Below are 15,643 nucleotides of genomic sequence, written 5' to 3'. Positions count from 1 at the left end.
AAAACATTTTTATTAAATTTATTGGGGTGATATTGGTTAGTAAAACTATATAGATTTCAAGTGTACATTTCTATAATACGTCATCTATATATTGCATTGTGTTCACCACCCAGAGTCAGCTCTCTTTCCATCACCATGTATTTGACCCCCTTTCCTCTTTCTATGACCCCCTCTCCCCTTATCCTCTGGTAACTACTAAACTGTTGTCTGTGTCTATGAGTTTTTTTCTTTGTTTGTTTGTATTATTCATTTGTTGCTTTCAGTTTTATAGCCACATATGAGTGAAATCATATGGTTCTTGACTTTTTTGGTCTGATTCATTTCACTTAGCATGAAAATTTCAAGATCCATCCATGTTATTGCAAATGGCGATATTTTTTATGGCTGAGAAATATTCCACTGTATATATGTACCACATCTTCTTTATCCAATCATATATCAAAGGACACTTTGGTTGTTTCCTTGTCTTGGCTACTGTGAATAATCCTGCAATGAAGATAAGAGTACATATATCTTTATAGATAAATATTTTCAGATTTTTGGGGGTAGATACCCAAAAGAAGGATTGCTGGGTCATATGGTAGCTCTAAGTTTTTTGAGGAACCTTCAATGCTGTTTTCCCTAGTGGTTATACCAATTTACATTCCTACCAGCAGTGTATGTGGGTGTCTATTTCATCACAGCTTCTCCAACACTTATTATTACTTGTCTTGTTGATAATAACCAGGCTAACAGGTGTGAGGTTGTATCTCATTGTGGTTTTGATTTGTATTTCCCTAATAGCTAGTGAAGTTGAGCATTTTTTTCATATATCTGTTGGCCATTTGTTTGTCTTCTTGGGGAAGTGTCTGTTGAGGTCTTCGAACTATTTTTAAATTGGATTGTTTGTTTTTTTATGGTTGAGTTGTAAGAGTTCTGTATATATTTTGGATATTATTAATAGCCTCTTATCTGAGGTGTTGTTTGCAAACATCTTCTCCCATTCTGTTGGTTGCGTCTTTGTTTTGTTGATGGTTTCTTTTACTGTGAAGAAGCTTTTTTAGTTTGACATTTTTGTCATCATTTTTCAAATAAATTTTGTGTTCCTTTTTTCCTTTCCTTCTGGGAGTTCCATAATTTGTCTCTTGGTCCATTTGATTTTGCCTCATAATTCCTTATGTTCTCTTCACTTTTCTTAATTAGTTTTTCTCCACAGACTCAATAATTTCAAATTACTTGTCTTCCAGTTGGCTGATTGTTTTTCTGCCTGATCAAGGCTGTTGTTAAACCCCTCTAGTGAATTTTTCAGTTCAATTATTGTATTGCTCAGTTCCAGAATTTGTTTTTTTAAATAGTTTCTATAACTGTTGATATTCTAATTTTCTTCATACATCAATTCTTGACTTCATTTAGTTGTCTATCGTGTTGTCTTTCAGCTCACTGAGAAGCTTTAAGACCGTTTTTTAAATTCCAAATTCCTTGTCAGTAATTCAGAGACCTGTGGTGTTTGTTTGGTTTCTAAAGCTTTATGTTGTTCTTTAGATTGGGGCATATTTTACTATTTCTTTATATGCCTTGTCATCTTTTGTTGAGATTTAGGAATTTGAAAACACAGTCACCATTCTCAGGCTTTACAAACTGGGTTTATGCAGGGAAATACCTTGACTAATAACCCTGACAGAAAGGTTTTGAGACTTCTCAAACCTTCCTGGGAGATGTGCCTTTTCTGGGCTTGTGTGTGCTCTTTTATTCCAATATATATAGCTGCTTTTAACTCTCCTCATTTTCCTAAGAGGCTCTACTCTGTTTCTTTTCAGGAGCTTTTGTTTTTGGTTTCCGTTGAATTCCTCTGCCTGTAATCTCTTGCTCTTCCATCATTTGCAGGACTATATACTCCCTGCAGCTCTAATGTACCATGACACTCACCTTTATTTCAGCAGCCTCCAACCTGGTATCCAATTATGCAACATTCCCATCAGCATTCCAAATCAGGCAAGACAGAAACCAGTCACTTAGGTGGCTCCCAGGCATGCTAGAAAGTTGGATGCATGTTCCACTCTTTTCTTTTCATTCCAAGGGAGGAGCTGAAAATTGGGAGGGTTTCTTGTGATTCTGGCACACTGTGCCAGGGAGATGCTGGGGCTAAGGTGGGCAGTATGCAGTAATCTTTCCTACCCTTTTTGGTGCAGTTTTGTTTCTTTGTAAGAAATTTGCTCGGGTGCTGCAGTTTCTTAACTGGTTTCTAGTGTTCTCATAAAGGTTTTTGGTCTGTACCTGTATATTGTCATTAACTCAGTGTCTCCATGGGGGAATGAGGGCCTGGAGCTTCCTAGTCCTCCATCTTGCTGATGTCTTATTCTAGGATTACATTTTCACTTAAGTATAAAAAGCCTAGGAAAATAGAGAATAATATAAAATATATTTGATGCCTAGAATTATTAATGAAATAATGAAATAGTTTCAACACAAACCCATTACAACTTTCATTTTATATCAGATCTAACATTGTAGTAGTTTACTTACGACTTTATAATAATGAGAAGAAATTCTTCTGTATACTGGTTATAAATTTGAAAGTTAGAAGTTTTACAGTATGTGAAAACAGTTTTCACAATATGTTTTTCTGTTGACTTAATTATTAACTTTATGTAGCTCAGGATGACGTAACAGATAAAAAGCTTCTGCTTGAGCAACAAGACTCAACATTAAAAACACAAATGCAAGTAAAGAAACAAAGAACATCTGAAAAGGAAAGATACATTAGTAAGTATAATATTTACAGGTAACTTTAAATTATTTTAATTAAATTCAGTAAAAGACATGTTTACTTTAGTTCATGAATTAGTCCTGAGATTATATTTTATGGAATATTTGTAGTTCCTTTGACCTTAGTTGTGAATATCCTAAGATAATTAGAGAGCAAACGTCAAAGTATTCATAACTTTCATTGGTATTCCAGGTTGTTGTATTTCTTTACAGCCATAGGTCATACTCAAGAGACGAAACCCCAATGACAGGCCAATAATTTTCTCACAAAAGATGTATACCTTTCAGCAGACTCTGGCAGATTATAGATCCAAAACCCCAGTTGGTGTCTCTCAGCTGTGGTAATGGCCTTCTGCTAAAGGCCTTCCGTAATTGGTAAACAGAGATGTTGCTGAGAACTATAACTCAAAAAGCAAATGAGGATGTGAGACGCTCAGGGGAAGGGTAGCCTGAGAGGCCTGTTGGAGGGCCGCAAGAGCATCCTCTTGACTGTGGCTCCACTAAAAGGAATGACTTTTCAGGTAGCCTAATAGATGGATGCTCAAGAACCTCACATTGGGAATGTTAGAGTGCAAGTAGCCAAATAGTCCCACCAATAGCTGGGCTTTGTTTTCATTGCTGAAGCAGAGTCGGCCCAATCTGGCAGTCTTCTGCTCTTGAATGAGCCATTGTGCCCCATACAGATCATGCACAGGAATTTTAATTAAGTACTGGGTAATTGTGCCTTGTCTGTAATAATGGTTCAGCCATGTTGCCACCACATGTGGGTCAATAGGATGTCTAGTCCTTAAGTGGTGCCCTTAGCTGGGCCCACTTGGAGAATGTCATCAATAGAGCATTTGCTCTGGGTGTAGAATGTTTCTAGGTCATGACTATGCGCTGATGACAGATAGTTGGAGAATTTATGTAGCCTGTGGAAGGACATTAGTGATGCATTGCAATCCATTTCACATATGGCAAACTGATCCTCGTCATCCATGTGGACAGATGTGTTTCATAGGGTATTTGCATTGTCTATTATGGAATTCCAAATTCCCTCATTATGGACAGTTGCTTCCATGATGGTCACAATATTTGAAACAACGAGTACCTCAGTACTACATTACTGGAGTCTTTATACAAAGAAGGACATATGCCTGGGTCCACTGAATTATTGAAAGGAGAAATAGTCTCAGGGAGAATTTTTCTTCACTAAGCTCATCAATAGGTTCAGTTATTTCTTTTTCTTCCCATGGCAGTTGTTTTTGAGAAACTAGGCACTAGATACTGAGAGTTGGGTCGTTTCACAGTCTTTCACATACCTTCCGAAAGTGACCGTTTTCATCAGGGTTTATGAGAGAATGCAAGTTGGGTTTCATGTAGACAATACACCTATAACAATAATGCATTCAGTAGTGGTAGTCATAACAATGGAGTACTGAGGTGGCCTGAGTGGGCATACTATTGTGGGGTCTGGGTAAGTTCCCGTTGGTGGTGGATTTGGACCCAAATCCAAAGATCACTATCCATTTCCCTCTCATCCTGGTGTTAGAGGTTGTGGAGATCACAGTCACTTATGTACTAATGTCCCAAAGGCCCAGATATGCAATTCTCCTGCACATCTTTATTGAACTCTGACTTTAGCATAAGTTCTACTATCGCCACTGGGTCCATGAGGCCAGGCCTAACCCATAGTCTTGTTTATTTTTGAAAGCTATAAGGTCTTGGTAAAAGTTGGGGAAGTACTCTGATTCATGGCAAGGATCACTGGGAAAAGCAGAGGCATAGTGTTTTTATTAGTCATAGGAACCATCAACATATGTAGTGGCCTATCGAGCCTTCCTTAGTGCAATACCTGGCCATAAGATCCTCGGTTAATAGCTCATCAGTCTACTCCTTTGAGATGCATTTTTTGATAAATGCACCCTCGATCTCTTCAATGCCTTTCCCAGATGGTCTAGGAGTGATTACTCGATTGCCATTTTTACATTGCTCACTCTGCTGGTCAATCAGTGCTATCTTGGCAGCATCCAGAAATTTGTCAGTTAAGATCCAGATATACTCACTTCCAGCTAGACCCTCTCTTTTTCCCCCATGGGAGCGATTGTAACCCAAACACAAGCGTGGATTGAGAAGCCAAAGGGATGAACAGAGTGGGAGGCCTGTTGGATGGGCCTCCGGAGCATCCTAGTGTTCTGTCCAACTCAAAGGCAAAGATCTTTTTGGTATCCTGATCGATGATAAATGGTGACCACATGGTGAATGTCAAAGCACTAGTAGCTGAAAAGTCCCACTAGTTTGTTGGGCCTCCTTTGTACTTGTTGGGACTTAGAGGAACTAAAGATTGTCAGTTGTCTACTATGGAATGAGACATACTGCCCCTTCCCAGTTTACTCCCAGATAGTTCACGTGGGTACTAGGTCCTTTTACTTTCTCTGTATTAATGACCAAGCCTTGTTCCATATGTGAATGCCCATAAGTTCTCTCTTGTTGGGTAATGACCTTTTCCAAGCTCAATGGAGGATATCATTAATATGTGCTAGTGCTCCAAGCAGGAGTGGGGCTTTTTCTTGTGGAACAATATTGAAGGTGTATTGCAACCCAGTACATGTATGGTAAACTGACCCTGATCATTCATGTGGACAGTGATGCTAAAAGGAATATTTGCATTGTCAGTTGCTTCATACCTACTTCCCTCACCTTGGGCAATAGTCTCTATGGCAGTCACAATTTCAGGGAACACCAGTGCCCAGGACTGCATGGCTATATTGAGCCTCCTGTAGTCAATTGAATTACCGTGTACCTGAGGCTTAATCCACATGCCAGATGGGGCTACTGAATGGAGAAATAGTCTCATGGAGAACTTTTGCTTCATTAACTCAGTAATCAGGAAGCTGTATTTTTTTCTCCTTCAGGTAGTTGATTTGGTCAAAGACATTAGGCACTGGTAATCTGTTAGGTTCAGAATTTTTTACATGGGGCCACTGAAATGTCCTCAGTTGCAGGATTTCCTGCCATGGCTTGGGGATGAGGAGTTCGGGATTTACACACAGACAATATACCAACAACACATTCAGTAGTGGAGACCATAGTAATGGAGTTTTCTAGTGGCTTGAAGGGAAACACTTATAGTTGGGTCTGTGTAAGTGTCCTGTTTGTGGCTATCTCAGACCCAATACCAGACAGTATTATCTGTTTCCCTCTAATCTTGGTCCAAAAAGCCCAAGAAATGCAATTCTTCATCACCTCCCTATTGAATCATGACTTTGGCAAATGTCCTCATGTTTCCACTGATGACATATGGACTTTGGCCTCACACATAGTCTTGTTTATTTTTAAAGTTTAGAGGCCTGGATGAAATGAGGGGGGTGCTCTCTAATTCATCTCAAGATTCACTAAGAGGACTGGATGAAATAGTACTTAATTAGTCAATGACTTATCATTATGTGGACTCTCATGGAACTCTGTGTGGTGCCCCAGTGGACATTATCTGGTCACAAATATCTGATGGAGAGCCTATTAGTCTCTTCCTTGAGGCTCATTGTTTTGTAACAAGACCCATTAGATATCTTTTGAAAAGACCTTAACCAGATGATACAGGAATAAGTACCTTGTTGCCATTTTTGCATGGTAGTGAAAAGTTGGTATCTTTCCAGTAGCTGCTTTTTCTTTGCTTGGAAAATTTTCAGTTAAGATCTGGATTGTGCCATGAATCCAGATTGTGCCACCTTATAAGGAAGTTTAATTGATCTAGGTAACAAGTGAAAGTGGCAAGAATGAACTTAGGTCTGAGTGTAGTAAACAATATCATCATTTACTGTTCTCACTCCTCATTGTTGAACCAGGGACTACCAGGTGGCTGCAGAGTACCTTGTAGGTTACTATAAGAGTGGTCCAAAAAAGTTTCTCAGTGGCAGGAACTCACGATGACTGGCCCAAACTAGTCCAAGGCCAAATAGTAGCAAGCTAAGTAAGTAGAGAGTCTCAGGTATATATGACATTGCCTCTACCTGCCCCCTTCTTTTTCCTCCTTGGGCAAAGTGGCCACTGAAAGACAGTCTGAATGAGGGGATTTGTAGTGACACACCTCACAAGGGACCACTGTCACTAGCTAAGTTTAACAAAATCTCTATGGTTTCTTTGGGTCACTGGGCAAAACAATCCTGAAGGCTCTACATACTTTCTCATTAAACATGAGAAGAATTTGCTGCATCATAATACCAGAGACATGCTTAGATTTAACAGTAGTCATCGTGTGCAATTCCATGTTCAGGGTCTACACAACTTTTAATGATCAACTACTTTGTTTTTTGGGGTGACAGACTACTTTGTTTTTTGGTTTATCTTTCCTGTGTTTCTTTTTCTAAGGGTAAGTATCTGTCTATTTCATTTTCCATTTTATTTTCCCCTAAAAGATTTTTGCTTGGAAAATTTTCAGTTAAGATCTGGATTGTGCCATGAATCAACTGACATCACCTTATACAGACTAATATAAAATATATTTGACGCCAAAAATATTTATGAAATTAGACTGTTTCATGCACACATTAAAATTCTTCTCACCATTTTTATGTCAGATTTAGCAAAATGGTAATTTATTTATATTTCATATTTATAAAAATGAGAGAAAATCCTGCTATATACTTGATATTTAAGGATTTCACAATAGATCTGTTTTCCTGTTCATTGCACTAAATGCATATCTTTATGTAGTTCATGATGGTGTACCAGATGAAAATCTAATGCTTATGCATGAAGATTCAATGTCAGAAAAAGAAATGCAAGTAGAAAAACAAATGACTTCCAAAGATGCAGGACTCATTAGTAAGTATAATAATTATAGATAACTTTTAATTATTCTTTTTTTTTTTATATTCTTTTAATTAAATTATACTCATCAGAAGATATTTTGTATTTGGTTAATAAATACGTATTTGGGCATATATTTTATAAAAATTTTACACTTTGACCTAAAGTGTGAATACCCTAAGATAATTAGAGAACAAAAGCAAAAGTATTGATAATTTTTCATTGGAATTTCTTGTGTTGAGACTATTTCATAGTCATGGGTCATGTGCTTGCTCAGTATCCACTGAAACCCAGTAATAGGACAATAATTGTCTCTTAAAGGGTGTGTACCTTTCAGCTAACTATTCCTGGAGATTATAGATTCAAAAGTCCAACAGATGCCTCTGACCTGGATCAGTGTCCTTCTGCCTTAAGGTCCAGTTGGTGAATAGAGAGTTTGCTGAGATCTGTAACTCAAAAGGCAAAATGGATCAGAGGGGCTTAGGGGAAGGGTAGCCTGGATGGCTTGTTGGAGGGCTTCCAGGTCATCCTCCTTGTTGATGCCCCATTGAAAGGAAATGGCTTTTCTTGTAACTTCATAGATGGGTGGCATTAAGAATGCCAGTAGGTGAATTATCCCATCAATTGCTGAGTCTTTCTTTAATTGTTGGACCAGAGAGAGCCAAAACTAGCCATATCCCATGGAATGAGACACCATATCTCTTATAAATCATGCTCAGAAATTTCACTTGGGTACTATGTACCTGTACCTTGTCTGTAATGGTCCGTCAAGTTGCTACCTGTACATCAACAGGGTGTCCAGCCCTTGTTGGGGTAGTTCTCTTGTCTGGACCCAATAGAATGATATTATCAGTAGAGTAGAAGGCTAGTCTTCCCTTGTGTAGTGGGATCTTTTCCAGGTTATGCTCTACGCATTGATTACAGATAGGGAATGTAGGTAGCCTTGTGAGGGTATAAGTGGTAAACTGTACCCATTTTACTTGAGAATGAACTGATCTTAATCATTCCCAGGTAGAGGGATACTGAAAATGGCATTTGCGCTATCAGTTGCTGCATAACAAGTTCCCATACTCTGGATAATAGTTTCTACAACAATCACAATGTCAGATACCACTGGTGTCAAGGGCTGTGCTATGGATTAAACAGACAAAATCAATTGAGCATCTATGAACTCCAAGGCGAGGTGTACAAGTCAACTGAGTTATTGAATAGGAACATAGTCTCAAGGAGACTGCCTGCATTAAGTTCAGCAAAGAGAGGCAGTTATTTCTTTTTCTTCCCAGGAATGTTGGAGGGGGGCAAATGTGCTAGGTGCTGGTAATCAGGTAGGTTCACAATCTTTTCATTCCCCTCTAAAATGGCCCTAATGACAGCAATTTCCATCATGTCTTAGAAGAATGTGAGTAGAGTTTCACATAGGCAATACATCTATAATAATATAATAATAATACATCCATTTTTGGGGGCTATACAATTGAGATTTTTCTTGACCCAAAGGGACCCACCCATAGTTTGGTCTGGATAAGCGTTCTATTGTGTTGGCCTTAGATCCAAACCAGACAGCATTACTTATTTCTCTGTAATCCTGATGTCAAGGGTTGTCATGATTACAGCTACCTCGTTACCACCATTCAAAAGGCCCAAGAAATGCCAATTTTACATAATTTCCCAATTGATTACTTTCCTTAGCTGAGGTCCTCAGGTGCCCATTGAGGACATAGGGACCTGGCCTGCCCTATATATAGTCTTATTTATTTTTAAAAGCTGAGAGCTAGGGTAAATATTGTCTGGACTTTCTGACTCATGTCAAGATTCACTGGAAGGAATTGAATGATAACACTTATTTTAGTCATAGTGACTGTCACAATGTGTACCTACTGGCACGGCCTTTTGAGTGCCCTGTGGTTACTACCTGTCCATGAGAACCTTCAAGAGTCCATCAATATCCTCATTTTTGAACTCACTGATGAATAACGAAACCCATAGATTGCTTTGAGGAAGACTTTGCTGAGTTTGTCCAGGTTTAGGTAACTAATTATCATTTTTCATCATTTTCTTTGTTGGTCAGTGGTTGCTATCTTTTCAGTAGCTGATAATACATGCCCAAAATTTGTCAGTTAAAATTGTGTAGTAGACCAGTTGACTGGACCTTATAAGGAGCTTTAATTGAGCTTGATAGCCAACAATTGTGTATATATATTGGGATATAGAGTATAGAGTTCAGCATAGGGAATAGAGTCAATAGAATTGTAGTAGATATATATGATGTCGGGGGCAGTAGATTTGGGGGGATTGTCACTTTGTGGGGAGTGAAATGTCTGGCTATTGCATTGTTTTGTACACCTGAAACCAATTTTAAAAACACACCAAAAAACACTGAGACAGAAGGACTGAACTTTGACACATATAGATAGAATGCTGTGAGTGCATAAAAAGTTTCAGGCGAAGCCTGCTGGACTAAAAGGTTTGGTGATGGTGTGTACTGATACACCAACATATATGCTGGGGAAGGGCCCCCCAGGTGGAATTCTGGCTGTGGACTTGCTCCAAAGGAACCCAACTCAGAAGCTCCTGAGAGCAATGTCTACTTGGGGAGCAGTGCTAGTGTTACTGAACAGAAGGTTTTTCAGGAGAAACCGTTCCCAAGAGGATCGTGGAATTCTTTTTTTGACTCACCAATACTTAATGAAGAGCTACAGAGTTCCAACTCTTGGACAGTTGCATCTCTCCCAGATGTATTTTTCTGTCATGAGCAGAAGCCTCTCCCAGTATACTGGGCTGCTGATCTCCAGTACAGTCTCTTTGCCTAGAAGTGGGACCTAGCATCGCAGATTGTTCTGGGAACTAAGCAGAGAGGATGAAGTCAGCACTATACCACTGCTTAAGTCCAGTCCCCAGCCTTCTTTTCCTGCTCTTTAATCCAGAAGTGTTTCTCTAAAGCCAGAAATCCTTGAACAACTTGTCGAATATGTCACTAGCCACTTCATCTTTATGGTGCTATAAAGTTATTGTGAAAGCTGCCATGCTAAATCCAGGAATCTATTCCAGCAGTTGTTCTTCAATATATTTTCATACCAAAGAAATAGGCGTGTAGATGAGTTTATTCTCTTCTGTGTCTTCAAACTCCTGGTAGTACTTGTCCATGAAATTTCTCTGTAATAACTGAAACAAGAGAAAGAAAGCAGGGAGTTCTCTTCCTCTAGGATGTCCATCGCTGCCACTACATCCACCCACGGAGGAGCAGAGCCTCCTACCCTGCCCAAGGCCTGAGCCCAGCCTCTGTTCCGCTCTGCAGAGCCCCAGCAAGCATCCAGGGAAGCCTTGCTGCCATGGCCATAGTGGCTCCTGGTCCAGCCGTGTCAGCACCTGCACATGAGGCCCTGGCCTCAGGGTCCTGACTTCTGGGCGCCGCGTCCATCCTCCCATCCTAAATTATTTTAAATCAGTCATATCAGAATACCGTTTTTCTTTGGTTCCTGTATTTGAGCATATATTTTACAGAAAATTTATATTTTGACTTAAAGTGTGAATATTCTAAGACAATTGGAGAACAAAGTCAAAGTATTCATAATTTTTGTTGGTTTCTGGTTGTAAGATTATTTTACAGCCATGGGTCACGTGCTCAGACCAAAACCCAATAAAAGACCAATAGTATCTCAAAGGGTGTAAGTGCCTTTCAGGGGACTCTAACAGATTTGGCATCCAATAGCCCTATGGTCACTTCTGACTTGTGGCATTGTCCTATGTCATAGACTCAAATTGGCAGAGAAGTTATTGAGAACTGTAATTCAAAAGGCAAATGTGGATCAGAGGAACAAAGCAGACGAGTGGCCTGAGAGGTTCTTTGGAGGACCTGTAAGGCATTCCTTTGGTTGGGACCCATTCAAAGGTAGAGGCTGTTTGGTAACCAGTAGCTGAATAGTCCCACCAATCACTGGGCATCTTTTGTATTTGTTGGGGTCATTATCTCCATTTTTTTTTCTTATTTCCATTTCTTACCTACTTAAAAGATAGCATACTAGATATCCTGTCTTTCAGGTTTTTTTCCACTAAACATCATTTCATAGAAATACCTCCAAGTCAGTTTGTAGGGGTCTTTTTCATTCCTTTTACACCTATATGTATAGCTTCATATCCCATAGTTTATATTATCATAATATACATACCTTACTTTAGTCTACTTACCCCCTATACTTGTACATTTTGGTGGTTTTAAGTATTTTAAAATTGCAATTAGGCTGTAATGATTAATCTTGTGCATATGTATTTTTGTTGTGTGCTCTATGAATGTGTATTAACTGAAAATATAAAAAAATGTGAAAACTAGAGACGAATAAAAAACATTTGAAGCCTATGGATATTAATGATATAATAAGATACTTTCCACACACCCTCCATTAAAATTCTCACAGTTTTAATATCAGATCTTGCATTATGGTAACTTTTAATATTATTATTATTTATTTACTTTTCTGAGAATGTTCTCTCTGATAAGTTTTTGTATTTATTTTCTTATTTTTTTATTTATTATTAAAATTTATTGGGGTGACAATCATCAACAAAACTACATAGTTTCAAGTGTACAATTCTATAATACATCATCTATATATTGCATTATGTGTTTACCACCCAGAGTCAGTTCTCTGTCCAGGGTAAGAGGTGAGAGGGGATGGTAGAAGAGGGCACTGTGATAACTTACTTATAACTTTATAAGAGTGAGAGAACAATCTGCTGTATGCTTGTTATAAATTTGAAACCTAGGGATTTTATACCATATTTCTGTTTAATTTAGTGGATTAAATGCTTTTCTTTATGTAGCACAGGATCAAGTACCAGATGAAAGCCGTATGCTTGAGCATCAAGGCTCACCATCAAAATCAGAAATTCAAATGAATCAAAGAATTTATAAAGGGGAAGGACTTAATGGTAAGTATAAAAATTATAGATGACTTTAAAATATTTTATATTAAGCTCAGAAGATCTCTCTATTTTGGATCAAGAATATGTATTTGAGCATATGTTATAGAAGTTTTACACTTTGACTAGAGTGTGACTACCCTAAGATAACTAGAGAAAAAAAAATAACAAAAAAAAATTGATATCCTTTGGTTGAAATTTCTGGTCTTAAGATAGTTTCATGACCATAGGACATGCACTCAGTATCCTCCAAGGCCCAATAGCAGGTGAATAATTGTTTCTCCAAAGTCATGTGCCTTTCATCTGACTCCAGATAATTATGGGTACAAAAGCTGAATGTAAGCCTCTGACTATGGCAGTAGTCTTCTGCCATAGGCTCCAATTGGCAAACATGTTTCTGAAATATGTAGTTCAAACATCAAATGGTGATCGGTAAAGCCAGGGGAAAGAGCAGCCAGGGAGACTTGTTAGAGAGCCTTCAGGGCATCCTCTTGGTTGCGTCCTCAGTGAAAGGAAGCAGCCTTTCTCGTAACCCCATAAATAGGTATTATCAAGGACCCCACATGGGGAAAATAAGAGTGTAAGTAGTGAAGAGTTCCCCTAATTGCTGTGCCTCTTTTTATTTGTTGGAATTGATTTGTTGGGTCAAAGCGTGGCGTTCTTCTCCTCTGGAACGAGATGTCATGCCTCTTAGAGATCATGCCCAGAAATTTCACTAGGGAATCAGGTAACTACTTTGCCTGTACTAAGGGCATAGCCAAAAACTACTGGTGGGTCAACAGGACATCTACTTCTTGAACAAGGTAGTGTGCTTGTCTGGGCGCACTTGGGTGAAGACTAGTCCTCCCTCTGGGAGCCGGCCATTTATAGGTCATGGCCTATGCACTGATGACAGATAATTGAGCAATTCAGTGTTCATGTGAAGGACATGACTAGTATACTGCTACTCATTCCATATAAAGATAAAAAGACCCTGATCATTTGTGTGGCAAAGGATGCAGCAAAGGGCATTTGAGATGCCAGTTGTTGCATATCAAGTTCCTTCAGTTTGGAAAATAGCCTGTATGACAGTTACAATGTCAGGTACCAATAGAGCCCAGGCCTGTACTCTAGCATTGACCTACCAAAATCAATCAAGTCACTATGCACACTGTGTGTAAAGACCAACTTATTTATTAAAATGGGAAATAGTCTCATGGAGAATTTTTACTTCATTAAGCCCAGCAATGAGAACTCTTATTTCATTTCCTCCCCAGGAATTTGTTTTGGGACACACATGTTTTGGGCACTGTTAATTTAGAAGTTTGCAGTCTTCCACATGCCCCACTAAAAGGGCTCACTGACTTACCAACACTTGCCCTAAGCTCCAGTGAAGGAACAGAGACTTGAAAAGTGCCAGGGGCATATGGAGAGAAAATAAGTTGTCTGGCAGCTCTCTAGAGGACGAAAGTGCAGTCAGGTGCCATTGTTCCTTTGTTAAGCCCTCCCCCACACAGCCTACAAGTGAAGGCAGGCACCAAATCTGAGTCTCTCACAACCTGGATAACACCCCTTTCACCCCACCCTAGTGATTCACTGAGACCCCGCCATACCCAACTTGTGCTCCAGCCCAAACCTCTTTCAGTGGCTGTTGCTCACAAGTGGCTAGCTTCAGTCCATGCTGTGGATTTTCCTAAAATCTCTCACAAGTCCGTAAACCCCAAATAAGCAGTGGCTTGCCTTGGTGTGCCATGTACCTCTTTTTAAGTGGCCCCAAGCCTGGCACTAGGGCCATCTGATCTTGGTTCATAGCATAGCCTCTCCCAAGCACCTTCAAGCCTGGCACAGGCAGCTACCAACCACAGATCTCTTTGTAGCTCTAACCAGTGGCCCCAGGCTGGACACAGGCATTATCTGACCTTATCCTATGCCTGAGCCCCTCACAAGAGGCCCCAGAACCAACACTCCTGATGGCCAGCTTCAGACCACACCAGAGCACCACCCAATTTGTGCCACAAACAACATGCCCAAATAGTGGATTCAGCAGCTACTGGAGCCCTGCTAAGAGGAATCCCACTCCATAGAGTCAGTCCCCACACAACAGTTTATCTGCTGCAGTCATGTCCAATCCTCATAGCCAGTCAGTCTGAGGGTCAATCCCACCCAATAATGTGCAATTAAGCCTCAACTACAATAGGAGGGCACACAAACCCATACAAGAGACACACCTGGAACACTCGGTGCAAGTAAACAGGGAGACTGTGCCACTGGGCCCTATGGGAAACCTACTACATAAGGCCACTCTGCCTAGACTGGGAGATTTAGCAGATCTACATAATATGTAGAAACAAACATAAGAAGGCAGCCAAAATGAGATAAAGAAACATTTTTCAAAAGGAACAACAGGAAAAAAAATCCAAAAAAAGAACTAAACAAAATGGAGGCAAGCCATCTACGAGATACAGACTTCGAAACAAAGTTATATGGATGTTCAGTCAACTTAGGGGAAGAATAGATGATCTCAGTGAGAACATCAACAAAGAAATAAGAAACATAAACAAGGAGAGAGAAAAAAAAACTCTCAGTAATGAAGACTACAGTAACTTAAACAAGGAATACATTAGATGGAATCATCAGCAGATTAGACAAAGCAGAGAATTGAATCAGTGATTTGGAAGACAAGGTAGTGAAAAACAACCAATCAGAACAGCAAAAAGAAAAATAATTTTTAAAAATGAGGATAGTTTAAGGGACCTCTGGGTCTACATCAAGCATACCAACATTTGTGTCATAGGGGTACCAAAAGGGGAAGAGATAGAGCAAGGAATTGAAAACCTGTTTGAAGAAGTAATGACAGATAACTTCCCTAACCTGGTGAAGGAAATAAACATACAAGTCCAGAAAGTGCAGAGGTTCCCAAACAAGATGAAACGAAAGAGGCCCACACCAAGACACATCAATTAAAATACCAAAGGTTAAAGACAGAGAATTTGAAAAGCAGCAAGAGAAAAGCAGTTACCTACAAGGAGCTCCCATAAGACTGTCAGATAATTTCTCAACAGAAACCTTGCAGGCCAGAGGGATTGGCACAAAATAGTTAAAGTGATGAAAAGCAAGGACCTACAACCAAGACTGCTCTACCCAGCAAGGCTATCATTTAGAATTAAAGGAGAGAATAAGAGCTTTCCAGACAAGAAAATGCTGAGCAAGCATT

The 15,643-nt window shown here is 39.4% G+C and overlaps 1 protein-coding gene across 1 annotated transcript in view; it reads left to right on the top strand.

The window, feature by feature from the left end:
* CCDC7 (coiled-coil domain containing 7) overlaps positions 1–15,643 on the top strand; it is a 159,940-nt gene that overhangs the window by 124,967 nt on the left and 19,330 nt on the right. The window contains exons 20-22 of the mRNA XM_074324828.1: positions 2,632–2,742; positions 7,438–7,548; positions 12,352–12,459. Coding sequence (XP_074180929.1) covers positions 2,632–2,742; positions 7,438–7,548; positions 12,352–12,459 — 330 coding nt within the window. The remainder of the gene's footprint in view (positions 1–2,631; positions 2,743–7,437; positions 7,549–12,351; positions 12,460–15,643) is intronic.

The sequence above is a fragment of the Rhinolophus sinicus genome, linkage group LG02 (assembly GCF_036562045.2).
Source record: "Rhinolophus sinicus isolate RSC01 linkage group LG02, ASM3656204v1, whole genome shotgun sequence".
Lineage (NCBI taxonomy): Eukaryota > Metazoa > Chordata > Mammalia > Chiroptera > Rhinolophidae > Rhinolophus > Rhinolophus sinicus.
The sequence above is the reverse complement of the archived record's forward strand: the minus strand, read 5'-3'. Positions and strand labels throughout refer to the sequence as shown.